Source organism: Hibiscus syriacus, unplaced genomic scaffold, assembly GCF_006381635.1.
Source record: "Hibiscus syriacus cultivar Baekdansim isolate YM2019G1 unplaced genomic scaffold, ASM638163v2 tig00002841_pilon, whole genome shotgun sequence".
NCBI lineage: Eukaryota > Viridiplantae > Streptophyta > Magnoliopsida > Malvales > Malvaceae > Hibiscus > Hibiscus syriacus.
In genome coordinates this window covers 242,857-258,286 of record NW_024061948.1, presented here as the reverse complement: position 1 = coordinate 258,286, position 15,430 = coordinate 242,857, and the positions used below count along the sequence as shown (strand labels likewise).

Sequence of the window (15,430 nt, the reverse complement as noted above, 5' to 3'; positions counted from 1 at the left end):
AGTGTGACTCAAAAGGAAATCGATTTGTTTTTAAATTTGATCTAAATTATATTATTGACTTAATTTAGTTTGAATTTCTTTTTATTTTGTAATTCGGTTTTAGTTTGATATAGACGTCTAATTTTATAATTTAGTTCATTTTCAGTTTTCTTATATGAAATTCATCAAATTAAATAGAAAATAATGATCCAAGTTAAATTCAGATAATATTATTTTTATTTGAATTTAAATTTGTGTGCTTGTACTCTCGAAGTTTACTTCTTCTTTTTCTATGTTGAGTTTAAAAATTAATGAATATTAAAAACCGCAAAACAAAATCATATCGAACTAAACTAAATCAAAATTTTCAGTTCCTTATTTCATTTGTTTTGATTTCAATTTCATTTTTAGAAAATTATGAAATATAATTCGATTCATCTATTATTAAAAAGCTGGACCAAACTAAATACACTCCTACCTACAATCACCAACTACAACCACTATCCATTTATTTTATTATATTTAAAACTTAATAAAGTTGAATTATGAACCATACATTCGAAACAACTTAATTTGATTAATAATTAAATTACCTAGAGATCTAACTGCTGATTTGTTTTGTAGTGGTACGTGATCTCGAGAATTGTGGGAATTTTCTTTTCCAGTATGCTTTCAAGCAAATTTTTTTAAAAAATAGTATGGAATAATTATGAAGTAGTATTTATTTAGAATTTTCGAAATTTAAGATCTTATTGAATTATGATTTTCAATTTCATACAAGATAATACAACTCAATTCCAGATTGAATCGCTCTTATTACCCAATCAAATACGGTTTTTTTTTCCTTTTTTTCTTTTCATAAAAAGCATGAATGCATACCACTGAAGCTACCTATGATTTTAGGCACAGGGATTTGCCAAAAGATAATCTGCAACAACCTTGAAAGCTCCGGCTCGCTTCTGGGTATCGGCCTTGATTTGGTCTTCGTTGAACTCGACGTCGCCAATGGTATAAAACTTGGCCGTCATCTTACAAATCGTTCCTCCATCCGGTGCCTTGACAAACTTGGTCTCAAACCTGATTTTCTCGTATATGTTCCTCAAAACGCCGCCTTCGAACACGGTGTAAGCGTACGATAAATTGTCTTCGTCTAATTCATCAACCTTGTGCTTCAAGTAATCTGATGATTCTGATCCCCACCCTGCATTTGATATCAGCCTAGTAAGATAATCATGTCAAACAAAACCATGCCTAACATATAATTACCTTGAGCAAACGTGACCTTCTTGATACTTCCGACGCTGCCGTCTCCTTCGAGGAGCTCGACAGTCTTGATTGCATTGGGGATAGCCTTGGGGAAAAGGGTGTCGAAATCAAGAGCAAAGGCCTTGAATAACTTGGTTGGGGGGATTGGGGAAGTAATCTCAATTTCATTTGTGAAAACACCCATGGTTGTTTCTCTACGCTCTTAACTATCTATAAGCCTGAAATTCTTCACAGATTAGACTGAACTTTATGAGCTGAAGAGCATTTGAGTTGTCTGAAGAAATGAGAACTAAGATGATATTTATAGGCCGTTTAGTTTCGAGTCTAAGATGAAGGCAAAGTTTTATTTTTGGTTACCTCTAGTTTTTCGAATTTTATCGTGATTAATCTCTTAATAAATTTTTTTATGTATATAAAACAACTCAAACTTAAAATCTATTTAAGTGATATCAAATTATTGATCACGAACTAACTCTTTGATTAGGAAATCAAACTTTGTATTATGTTATCAAGAGAGGTTTCGTTAAGAAAGAGGAAAATGATTTAAGTATAAGCAGTCCAAAAACACATGGTCGAACAAAAACTAAACCAAATATAAGATCCAAAAACAACATAAAAGAACATAACAATAAAAAAATACAAGTGTTGAATATAGATGCCCCCAAAGCCACCTAAAGCCACCTAAAGGCCACCGAAAGTAGATGTTGACAGGCAACCAGTTGGTTGAAAAAAGTTAAATGGTTTCATAGTCATTTAGTCCCTAAAACTTGTATGTTGTTTACAATTTGCCCTTAAAGTTCAACATAAATAGCCTAGTCAATTGTCATTTCTTCTCGTCTCAAAATCCTCTTATAGAGAATTTTAGGATATGATAAATTTATAAAATTTTAGGAGGTGAAAATAAATTTTTAATAGAAAATATATAAAAAAATATAAAATATATGATAATTTTAAATTTTCATGAGGTGACCGTCCCGCCCCACTCTCTCTTCGATCCATCCTTACTTGAACGTGTACACGCTTTACAGACATAGTTGTTCGAATATAAATCTTATAAAGAAAATAACATTTAATTCTATTATTGATATCATTTTGTAAATCTTCCATAGAAAATAACATTAACTATTACTATTGAAAGTATTCAATGAATTTCAAATGAATTAACTTAAAGATAGATAAGATGGGTCATTAAATTTTATTAAAGATTGTAGGTACGTTGGGTGAGGGTATTTTAAAGTTTTACCAATGTTTTAACAATAATATCTATGGTTCTTTTAAAAATAATAATAATACATAAGACTATTAATACTATAAAGAAGAGGAGCGAGACATAAAATTTGCGTATGTATTTATATTTTGTGTATTTAAAATATATAAATATATAAATATATAAATAAATAATTTAAAATATTTATATATTTATATCATTTTTGTTGATGATAAAATATAAATTATATTAATAACTGTGGGCGATTTTTTTATATTTATTTTGAGTGAAAAGTCATAATCAATAATTTTATGAAAAATCGTGAGTTAAAGATGATGTGCAGTAACAGAATTATGTGGGGTTGAAGGGGAATATGTTCCACTTAAACTTTTATGATTTAATTATATTTTAAGTCCTTAAAAGTTTTGAAACCATTAAAATTAAATTTTGACCATGTTAAAACTTGATTTAATTATTTTAAGAAATCATTAGTTTTAAAATTAAATGAAATTAAGTCTTACCTCTAATTTTTTTAATTTAATTACTTTTTACCAGATGACAAATTTAAAATTAGTGAAATTAAATTCCAAACTTCTATTTTTAGTTTAATTATCTTTTAGAATTTTATTAGTTTCAAAGATAAGCAATTCTACCCTTCTCATAATTTCATCCTAGTTCTAAAATGAGATAAGAAGAAAGAAAATGAATTTTAGATTTCCTTTCTCCGATAACACATGATGATTTATAATTTAATTTTTAATATTTATATTAAATTTAAAGATATAATTATTTGTAGATTAATATGATAAATAAATATAATGATATGATAATAGATTTATTAACAAATTATGTGAGCCTATTAAAGATGATAGAAAATAAATATAATCCTTTGAGAGATATGAGATTCTAGAAGCTCCGAATGTGTTACTTTGTGACGTTGAGAGTCGGTGGGAATTGTATACAAACGATAAAAATTGTATTTTAATTTCTTTCTGGTATGCTTTCAAGCATATTATTTTCGTTTTCATACAAGATAAATACAACTCAATTCCGAAATTTTCGTTTGCTTGAAAAAGCATGTGAAAGCACACCACTGACGCTACGTATGGCTTTAGTTGTCGGGATTTGCCAAGAGATAATCTGCAACAGCCTTGAAAGCTCCGGTTCGCTTCTCGGCTTCGGCCTTGATTTGGTCTTCATTGATCTCGACATCACCAATGGTGTAAAACTTGGCACCCATCTTACAAATTGTTCCTCCATCTGCTGCTGCTACGAACTTGGTCTCGAACCTGATTGTCTCGTATATGTTCCTCAAAATTTCGCCTTCCAACAAGCTGTAGGCGTACGACAAATTATCTTCGTCTAATTCATCAACCCTGTGCTTCAAATAATTCAATCCCCAGCCTGCATTTGTTTATCAGCCTAGTAAGATAACTATGTCCAACATAACCTTGTCGAACACATGATTAATTATCTTGAGGAATCCATCGAGCAAACTCAAAGATTACCAAAAATATTATTCTTTTAGATAATTCGAACAATTACTTATGCAACGTGTGTTAATAGATTAATAAAATTTTAAAAAGATATAATCGTTCTAAAGTAATAAAAAAGTTAATTGCTTTGAGCAAAGGTGACCTTCTTGATACTTCCGACGCCACCGTCTCCTTGGAGGAGCTCGACGGTCTTGATTGCATTAGGGACAGCCTTGGGGAAAAGGGTGTCGAAATCAAGAGCAAAGGCCTTGAATAGCTTGGTTGGGGGGATTGGGAAGTAATCTCCATTTCACTTGTGAAAACACCCGTGATTATTTCTCTACGCTCTTCACTTTGAAATTATTCAAAGATTTAGACAGAATTTTATGTGGTGAAGAGCATTGGAGGTGTGGGAAGATTTGAGAAGTAAGATGGCCTTTATAGGCAAACTTTGATTATATATAACCTACTACAAAACCTATCCCTTAATTATCTTAAATGATCATAGCAGAAGCGGTGCAAGAACACATAGGCCAATAAAAACCACGCAATCAAGAGTAACAGTACAGTAATTTCCTATAACTAGATTAGTGAGAATGCGAAATAAAAGCGGAAAAATAATAGACGAAATTGATAACGGAGTTCATCCAATTTTGCTTACGTCTCTGGACTGCTGCAGATCTTTTACTAAGAGAGAAAATTTACAGGTGTTTACAAAACATTCACTACTCACAAGAAAGCTCTCTAGTATTGGGAGAAAGAAAATGATTTTGGATGGTTTTGAAGCTAAATGAGCTAGGGTATTTATAGTTAAAGGTTAATGACTTAATCTTGTAAATACCCTAAAGTCTAGTCTAGGGATTAATTGTGATTATCCCATTATCATTTTTCATCAAACATTTACCAAACTTTGAAAAACTATTTTTCAAAGAAACATTTACCAAACTTTGAAAACCATTTTCAAAAAAACATTAACCAAACTTTGAAAAACATTTTTTCAAAGTTGGTTGCCAAATTTGAACTTAACTTTTAACAATACTTTCAACAATCTCCCACTTGAAGACTGATTTTAATCTGTCTTCACACCTCGATCAATGCAGCAGTATTTCTGGTCCTGTTATTCTAGCATGCCAACTGAAGTTGAACACAACTTCAGTTTGTCAGTGGTCACCGTCTTTGTCATCATGTCTACCGGATTTTGAGCTCCACTAATCTTTTCAAGCTTCAAAATCCCATCTTCCAGAAGAGGCCGAATAAAATGATATCTCAATTGTATGTGCTTTTTCCTGGAATGAAAAGACGGATTCTTTGCTAGATGAATAGCACTTTGACTGTTGCAATACAAGACATTGTTTTCTTGTTTCTTGCCTAACTCTTCCAAGAAACTTTGGAGCCAAACCATCTCCTTGTGGCTTCCGTAACAGCGACATATTCTGCTTCAGTTGTGAAGAGTGCAACTATCTTCTGTAGTTGAGAAACTCAACTCACTGCAGTACCTCCTAGAGTATAGACATACCCTGTAGTGGTCATTTTGATGTCAACATTTAGCTAAGTCAGCATCTACATAGCATGTCAGTATCGTATCTCCACCTTTGAAACAGAGTGCTTTGTTTGTAGTACCTCGCATATATCTGAGGATCCATTTGACAGCTTCCCAGTGTACTTTGCCCGGATTATTCATGTACCTGCTAACAGCTCCCACTGCTTGAGCAATATCTGGTCTGGTACAAACTATGGCATACATCAGACTTCCCATTGCTGAGGCATATGACACATTCACCATGTGTGCACGTTCTTCCTCCGTCTTTGGTGATTGTTCTTTGGAGAGTCTAAAATGAACACCTAAAGGTGTACTTACTAGTTTAGCATCTTGCATGTTGAACCTGGAGAGTACTTTGTTGATGTACTCAGCCTGTGATAACATCAAAGTCCCCAACTTTGTGTCTCTCTTTATCCTCATCCAAGAATCTGCTTTGCAGCGCTAGATCTTTCATAGCAAACTGCTTCGACAATTTTTGCTTCAAGTTTATAATTTCTTGCATGTTTGAGCCTGCAACGAGCATATCATCAACATACAATAATAAAATAATGAAGTTGTTGTCGAACCTCTTGATGTAGCAACAATGATCTGCTTGGCATCTGGTAAAACCACTGCTATTCATGAAGTTATCGAACTTCTTGTACCACTGTCTAGGAGCTTGTTTTAAACCATACAAGCTCTTCTTCAACCTACATACCAGGTTTTTCTTGCCTGCCTCTATGAAGCCTTTTGGTTGCCTCATATAGATTTCTTCCTCCAAATCACCATGGAAAGTTTTCTTTACATCTAACTGCTCAAGATGTAAATTCTCTGCAGCTACAATTTTCAACACCAGTCTGATTGTAGACAATTTTACGACTGAAGAGAAAATTTCATTGTAGTCAATACCTTCTTTTTGTTGAAAGCCTTTGACAACAAATCTTGCTTTGTAGCGTTTGCTCCTATCGTGCTCTTCTTTGGTCCTGTAAATCCACTTGTTATAGAGCGCTTTCTTGCCTGGTGGTAATTCAGCTAATTCCCACGTCTGATTTGACATAATCGAGTCCATCTCATATTTCATGGAAGAATCCCACTTGACTGAATCCTCCACCTACATTGCTTCATCATAGCACTCTGGTTCACCATTGTCAGTCAGCAACAAGTAGTGCAAAGAAGGCGAATAACGCTGGGTTGGTTTAGGAATTCTGGAGGAGCGTCTTAGTTCTGGTGTGCCTGGTTCTTCTTGAACTGCTTCAGGACTGATCTGAACATCATTTCCAGAAATCTCCTTGAACTCAGTAAATTCCTTTGTTTCATCTTCGATATTTGAGCTACTTGATTCTATGGTTGACATGTCTTTGTACACCATATTCTCATTGAAAATGACATCTCTGCTTCTGATGATCTTTTGATTTTTATAGTCCCAAAATCGGTAACCGAACTCATCACCACCATAACCAACAAAGGCACATTTGTTGGACTTAGCATCAAGTTTACTTCTTTCAGCAGAGTTTATGTATACATAAGAAATACAACCAAACACTCTTAAGTGTGAAAGGTTTATTTCTTTCTTGCTCCAAACTTCCTCCGGTATTCCACCATCCAAGGGAACTGAGGGCCCACGGTTGATTAGGTAAGCTGCAGTGTTGTTAGCTTCAGCCCATAGAAATTTGGGTAATTTGACATGTATCCTCATGCTTCTGGCACGTTCATTTAGAGTTTTGTTCATGCGCTCTACTATGCCATTCTGTTGTGGTGTCATGACTGTTGTCTCCATCTTGATCCCATTGTTTGCGCAGAAATCTCTGAATCTTCTATTTTTATACTCTCTTCCATTGTCAGACCTCAACCGCTTGACTTTCAAACAAGTCTCATTTTTCATCATGGCTTTCCATTTTCTAAAGGTATCAATGACTTCTGATTTCTTCTTCAGAAAATAAACTCATACCTTCCTTGTAGAATCATCGATGAAGGTGACATAATATAATGAGCCTGCAAGAGATGGAACTGAAGATGGTCCCCATACATCAGTATGAACCAACTCTAACTTTTTTGCCTTGGGTGTCTTGCCAATCTTTGTAAAACTAACTTTCTTTTGTGTGCCAAAGATGCAATCCTCGCATAGTCCGACATCTATACTCTTTAGATCCGACAGTTTCCCTTTTAACAAAAGTGTCTTCATCCCTTTCTCGCTCATATGGCCAAGCCTTTGGTGCCATAGGTTTGATTTTCCATCAGCATATGCTACTGCAATGATATTTTCTAAATTTGAGGTTACATAGAGAGTACAGTCTTCTTACCACGAGCAATGACGAGTGCTCCTTTGATAATCTTCCATTCACAGCCTGAAAAAGTTGTGTTATATCCTTCTCCATCAAGCTGTCCTACAGAAATCAAATTTCTTTTGAGGCCAGGAATATGTCTTACTCCTTTCAGCATCCAGCTGGTCTGGTTTGGCAACTTTAATCGAATGTCTCCTTTTCCGACGATCTTCAAGGTTTCATCATCAGCTATATGAACCTTCCCAAAATCATCACTAACATAGTTCTCCATGATTTCTCGGCATGGGGTGGAGTGGAAAGATGCTCCTGAATCCAAGATCCATGATTCAATAGACTGTTGACGCTTAGAATCATGACATCACCTGTATCCTTTGTCACGTTGGCAGATTCCTGTGTACCAATATTTTTCTTCGGTGCTCGGCAATCTTTTTTAAAGTGACCCTTCTCGCTGCAGTTATAACAGGTAAAATCTTTCTTTCTCGTTCTTAATTTTCCCGTTCTGGATTTGGATCTGCCACGATTTGAATTTCTTTCTGAAGTTCTCCCTCTAGACTCCGTGTGCAAGGCTGAAAGGTTGATGCTTCATCCGATTCTCTCTGTCGAATTTCTTCACTCAATACCAGATCCCGAACATCATCGAATTTTAATTTGTTGTTTCCCGACGAGCTGCTGCTGCTGTAACAGTAGCATTTCAACTGTCTGGTAGAGATGATAAGAGAATTAAAGCTCGAACTTCATCATCGAATTCAATTTTCACGGAACTCAACTGAGTTGTGATTGTGTTGAGTTTATTTAGGTGTTGAGCCACCGATGCTCCTTCCGCCATCCGCAAATTGAACAATCACCTCATCAAATGAACTTTGTTTGAGGCTGATGGCTTCTCATACATACTGGAGAGAGCTGCCATAAGACCCACCATGGTCTTTTCCTTTGCTATGTTGAAAGCAACATTGCGGGATAACGTCAGTCGGATAACTCCGAGGGCTTGTCTGTCGAGAAGAGCCCAGTCTTCATTCTTCATGCCCTCTGGTTGCTTTCCTGAGAGAGGTTGATATAGATTTTTCTGGTACAGAAAATCTTCAATATGCATATTCCAAAAGCCAAAGTCCGCACCATCGAACTTTTCAATTTTTACATTCCCTTCGTCTGCAGCCATCGCTCCCACTCGAATCTGACTTCTTTGGATCGTTCTGACAATTTTTGCGAACCGCCGTGTATTAAAAGACCTCCGTCGACAAATTCGTATCGTCGACAAAATTTTACTATTCACGAAATTTACTATTCACATGAATATTAATGAATAGTAACCTCGCAAAAATTGACAAAATTCACAACCAAAAGCTCTGAATACCAGTTGTTGGGAAATAACCGAGTACGAGTAATTTCCCTATAACCAGATTAATGAGAATGCGAAATAAAAGCGGAAAATAATACCCGAAATTGATAACAGAGCTCAACCAATTTTGCTTACGTCTCCAGACTACTGCAGATCTTTTACTAAGAGAGAAAATTTACAGGTGTTTACAAAACACTCACTACTCACAAGAAAGCTCTATAGTATTGGGAGAAAGAAAATGATTTTGGATGGTTTTGAAGCTAAATGAGCTAGGGTATTTATAGTTAAAGCATAAGGACTTAATCTTGTAAATACCCTAAAGTCTAGGGATTAATTGTGATTATCTCATTATCATTTTCAACAAACATCTACCAAACTTTGAAAAACTATTTTTCAAAGAAACATTTACCAAACTTTGAAAACCATTTTCAAAAAAACATTTACCAAACTTTAAAAATCATTTTTTCAAAGTTGGTTGCCAAATTTTGAACTTAATTTTTAACAATACTTTCAACAAAATCTTAAACAGTGTCCAAGAACAGAACAAGAAAAAAACATCAAAGGTGGTCGTCGGGCAAGATTTTCCGGAGATCTTTACGGATTGCGTTATGGAATCCGATTTTGGGAGTGCTCTAATCAAGAATGCTTCCTCCATTTGATGAAAGGGGTTCCTCTGTCAGTGAATCTGCATTTTTTTAACTCTGTCAGTATATGTTTTATTTTTTAGGGGGAACTATATGTTTAGTACCTAAATTTACTTTTATTTTGTTTTGATATATAAATTTTATTTTTTTTCAAATCATATCTAACATTTAGTTTATTTAATTTGGTATTCTGTCGTTAAAAAAATAACAAAATTATTGATGTGAATTTTTATGATGATGTGATATTATATTATGGTCGTTAAAGTTTTTAGCAACGGAGTATCAAAATGAAATATAAACAAAACATTATGTATAATTTTAATAATAAATAAAATTTAGATATTAAAATGGAACAAAAATTATAATTTAAATACTAAATGTATAATTTTTTTTATGGGTACTAACACATTATTTGACGGTGAAATCTAGCCGAACATCATGGAAACCTCAGAGGTGGGCTAAATTGATAAATCTCAATTCACTATGATTGATATCTCTAGGCAACTGTTTGATGTTCATTGCAGTTGATGCAATCTCAATATTAAGATATATTCTGAGTAGTATGTTTTGATATATAATTAAATTTATGTTATAATTGATTGTATCATAAATATTGTTGTTATCATATCCTATGTAATGAGATATGATTAATTAAAAATTTATTCTTTTTATATAAAGAGAGTTATATCTTAAGTCTCATTTGATTGAATAAGATTATAAAATGTATTGTCATATTCGAAAAATTGATATGATATGTTATATTTATTCTTTTGAATAGTTCACTCAAGATATTAAAAAATATTAGATGAACTATATAAATACGATTGGTCCATAACTTGAGTTCAATTTAGGTACAAAGAACAAAAGGATTTTATACATAAAAGTTAGCCATAGAAATGTCATATCGAATCATGACTTCTTGTAGCTTAGGTAACAATGATGCATTGTTAGATATTATTTCTTGTTTGTAATATTAGAATTGTTTGATATTACTATTAATGTTATATGAACATACAAGAGTCATATTCTATAATTGAAACGAACAATTATAAACTAAATTACATGTATACAAATTTGTTCTACACAAATACACAAATAAGATATTTAGTTAAAATTAATATATTTATTTAATACATATAATATTTTAACTAAAACAGAATTCCTATAATTATAAATCATTTTATATATATTTAGAAAGGAAATAATTATTATAATAATTTAATTTTATTAAAATATGTATTTATTTGATAAAATTAATTCGAGTTGAAATATGTTTATAATTTTTAAAGGGAATATAATTATTGTAATTATTAAACTCTATTAATATATATATATATATATATATATTTAACTTAATATAAACTGAAATAGGTTTATATAATTAAAAAGATATTTATTATAGCTATTTAACTCTTTTAAAACATAATATTCAATTTAAGATATATATACGACAAAATCTAATTTGAGTTGAATTATACATTTAAAGGCTATATAAAAGCATATAAAGTATAGCAACTGAATTATATTTTGTGTGTTAAGACTCTCTAATAGTTAGGGAATTAAAACCGTACGTTCTAATTGAGTGGACTACGACGAAACGGCATGGAATCTGCATCGTGTGAATGTGATTGGATTTACAATACAACTGTATAGTTTCAGATTGAGATATGTCAGATTTTGACAGGTATTTTTCTCATCTTATTCACCCAAATTAATTTCTTGTACTTGAATCTCAAGATTAATTTTTTTGTCAGTGTACCGACGATGGTCTTAACATAAGGGATAATAAAATAAGTTCACAAGTGTTTATAGTAATCAAAGATAACACTAAAAAAATGATAAATGTTAATGAGAGTATGAGATTGGTAAGAGTTCGAGTGATAAGAACATAACAATTTGAAAGTTGAATGAAGGAATTTAATTTTTTTTAAGAAAAAAAATTAATGATCAAAATTGAGTGATTGAAAAACATAATTTACCCTTACTTTGTTGTTGTTTTTTTTTATTTTATAAAAAAAAAGACCAATTTAGATTCTATAACTAGTGGAAGGGTATTTAGGTAATTCACCCAAATTAATGAGGCCAAGGTTTTCTATTGGTCTATTGGAGTTGGGATTTTTCTCTATTGTAAAACAGAAGACATTAAATTGAAATTGAAAAAGTAAACGGCAATGTTTATTAAAAAATAATAAAGAAACCCTAAACATTTCATCTCTCTTAAGTTGATTCTCTGCCATCTGAACTAAACTGAGAAGAAGAAAAAGGGATTTACACATAAACCCTCACAACTTCTAACAGCTATAGTTATTTTGAAGGCAGATAAATTTCTTCTCGGATTTCTTATTAATTTTTTTTTTCTTTTCGGATTTTTTTAAATCTTAAAGACTATATTTTTGTGGTATTCAGGATTGTTCTTCGATCCGTGGAATTTCGAGAATTGGAGATGGAAGATTGGGGTACGCTTCTTTTGGCACTAGTTTGTTGTTTATAGGCAGGGCTTTGATTCACACCTTTTTTTTTCTCTTTCATTATGTATGAACTTGAATGCTGAAAGATATTTTCCCTCTTTTTTGTTAAGAGGCAAAAATTGATTGGGTTTATTGAAATTTAGGGCTTTTATTTGTTTTGTTTTGTTTTGATTTTTTGGGTTTTGAGTAAAAATTTATTGGGAAATTGACTCTGGTGTTGCCAGGTGAATTAGAGAATTTAAGTGGTAAAACTATGGTCTATTTCATTCTGTCATTCTATGATTTGATATGCTGCCTGTGATTTCGTTTTCTTTAACCTTTTTTGCCTCACAAAGTTGTATGCTCTTCTTGCAGAGGAAGAGATTCCGCCTATCCCTACAAAAGCGATACCTCAAAGCAAATGGGATGATGAAGATATTGATGATTCCGATGTCAAGGAATCATGGGAGGATGAAGATGAACCTGAACCTCCTCAGGTATGATGGTTCTCATTGTAAATTGGATTTTTTTAACAAGGTGTGTGGATATGCTTGTGTTATTCTTAAAGTTACTAGTTCTTGTTGGATGATCTGTATTTGATTTCGATATATGTATCTCCGGGCATTATTGGACGGATAAATAGTATCTAATATTGTATTAGCAACCTGTTTTAGAACTTAGATTTGGTAATTCAAGATGGAGTGTCTCGTGTCACCTACAACAATAGTGGAGACATTGGCAGAATAATAGTGTTTTCGTAGAATGCCTATTGTACAAACTCATTAGCCTAAATATTTTACCATCCGTCTTGTAACTTAGCTGCTTCCTCTGAACATTCTATGCAATACACCAGGCATTTGTGTTGTATATCTGATAACGGAGTAAGGATTATTTGCTTGTACTCATTGTCTCCTTAATTGGTATCATCAGCCTGTTGCAAAAGCTCCAGAAGGGAAGGCCCCCAAAAAGGCTCCCCAAAAGCTACTGAAGCCAAGGAAGAGCCCTTGATCCAGTGGCGAGAAACTTCGCCAACAAAGGTAGAAATTTAGTATTTTTAACTTCCACTGTGATATCATGATAATGAGGTCTTTCCTTGGTCATTGCCTCATTGGGGGTGGAATGTGGATATTGCAGCAAAATGTGATTGCTAGAACATAAATTTGCTCACTATTTTTGTAGTTTGTTTCTAATTTAGCAGAAGTCTTACTGTTTTTTCTCGCCTATTCACATACTTAGCACCGATTTGTACTTCTGTATATACACACATACATATATCCAAAATTGAAAATTTTCTCATTAGTCATTGTTTTTCTTGGTAAGGCACCTTGATCTGACATTTGCTTTCTTTTGTAGGCTTGTGGAAGAAGCTGATTATAGGTCAACCGCTGAACTTTTTTCCAAGAAAGGTGATGATAAGACTCTTGATAATTTTATTCCCAAATCTGAAAGTGACTTTATGGAGTATGCAGAGCTTATTTCTCACAAGCTTCGTCCGAATGAGGTGAGTTTAATCATCCTTCTTTTCCTTTATTGGGACTGCATTGAGGAAGTTCTCATGTCGCCTAAATACATCCTTTGTTGCAGAAAAGTTTCCACTATATTGCGTTACTGAAGGCCGTGATGAGATTATCATTGACTAATTTGAAAGCAGCTGATGTCAAAGATATTGCATCTTCAGTCACAGCAATTGCGAATGAAAGGCTAAAAGCAGAAAAAGAATCGACAACTAAGAAGAAGACAGGTAACCAATCTGACATTCCTTTCATTCATCTGGCCCGCGTTATATATTCTTCTGTCAAAAGAGAAAATAGAAACATGACATGGTTCAATTTCTCACTTAATTGAGAATATTAAATCAATTATGGGAGAAGAAGAAATCAACTATATTTTAAGGAAAGCATATCCGACTATAATTAAGCAAAAATTTCTTCCATGTATGCATATGCTTATAGTGAGGGTAGGTAAATGCCTCTCCTTAATTTCATGGTCGGTTGATTGTCGCTTCCGACATAGGTAAATGCCACTCCTTTCCATAATATTAAGCATTAAACTGAAAGTTCATGAGACATAGGTAAATGCCACTCCCTTTCAACACCCGATGTAGGTGATCGAGCCCTGATAATATTACCGTATAGGGAAGCTATACGCTTTTGTGTAATTCTTCTTTGTAACAAATTGTTCTAATTATGTATCATATTATGCTAAGGTCAATTCTCTGAACGTGCTTCTATTTTAATTTCCAGGTGGGAAGAAAAAACAGCTCCATGTCGACAAACCAGATGATGATTTGGTTGTTAATGCTTACGATGACGTTGATGATTACGACTTCATGTGATTCCTTTTGGGCAAATGCCAATCTTCTAGTGTTTGCAATTCGGATCCTGTGGCTACAGCATCAGCAATGTAGATGCGGAATCCGGTGGCTCATTTCGTCCTTTTTTTTCTCTTTCCAATTCTTGGAGAATTTAGTTGTTTGATGAACAGCCATCCATAATATGGATGAATAGCGTTACATGATGAATCATTAGATTGAACTTTAGAAACAAATCTTCAAAGAAGGTTTTGGGCAGTTCAAATGTGTTTTTTTGCCTAGGATTGAGAACTCATTCTATTTGCAAGAAAAATACACTTTTATTCTGCTTCTGTGTGCATTATGAGAACTAGTTGTTTGACATATCATTTAATAAGATTTTCTCATGAAAAACATAATTATATATATATATATATGAATTTGGATTTACTTACCCAATGTAAGACGCTTTAGATTTAAGTTTTATATTGTGTAACATGATCTTCTGATCATTCAATTGTTTGTTCAAATTAGTTTTTATTTATTTTTAAAATTATAATTAAATTCAATATTTTATATTATTAAAAAATTATTTTATTTAAATGTAATTTAAATAAAAATTAAATTATTATATTTATTATTATATATCAAATTATTATATTGAACATTTAATACAATTAAATTAATTAAAGATAAATTGATTGTTGAACTTATCCAATTTTACGTAAAAGTTACACCTTCATTTTAAATTTTTAATCTGAAAATTCAATTTATATTATCTAGTTATTTTAAATTAAATTAAATGCTATCTTTATATATAATTTAAATATTATCTCTCATATGTTTCACACGCACTTTAAATATTGTTCTTTCCAATGGTCGGTTTATGATATGGCAGCCTCCATCTACCTTCATATCCTCAACTGTTGCTCCTTGACATTTTCAGCCAATTATCAATTAGTTTAATGAAATAAAATCTCACATC

At 32.6% G+C, this 15,430-nt stretch overlaps 2 protein-coding genes and 1 pseudogene across 2 annotated transcripts; 1 reads left to right on the top strand and 2 right to left on the bottom strand.

Moving 5' to 3' along the window:
- Positions 1-774: 774 nt before the first annotated feature.
- On the bottom strand, positions 775-1,582 carry LOC120158407 (major allergen Pru ar 1-like). Its single transcript, XM_039169260.1, has 2 exons — positions 1,246-1,582; positions 775-1,180 (listed from the first exon to the last, which is right to left on the bottom strand). Exons 1-2 carry the CDS (start codon positions 1,427-1,429, stop codon positions 879-881), a joined length of 486 nt encoding a protein of 161 aa, XP_039025191.1. The 5' UTR covers positions 1,430-1,582; the 3' UTR covers positions 775-878.
- Positions 1,583-3,520: 1,938 nt separating this feature from the next.
- LOC120159357 lies at positions 3,521-5,710 on the bottom strand (annotated as a pseudogene).
- A 6,398-nt stretch (positions 5,711-12,108) lies between these two features.
- Positions 12,109-14,863, top strand: LOC120158390. The gene is made up of 6 exons (XM_039169247.1): positions 12,109-12,164; positions 12,531-12,652; positions 13,086-13,192; positions 13,509-13,656; positions 13,740-13,896; positions 14,399-14,863. The coding sequence occupies exons 4-6, from the start codon at positions 13,612-13,614 to the stop codon at positions 14,488-14,490; spliced, it is 294 nt and encodes a 97-aa protein (XP_039025178.1). The 5' UTR covers positions 12,109-12,164; positions 12,531-12,652; positions 13,086-13,192; positions 13,509-13,611; the 3' UTR covers positions 14,491-14,863.
- Positions 14,864-15,430: the final 567 nt, after the last annotated feature.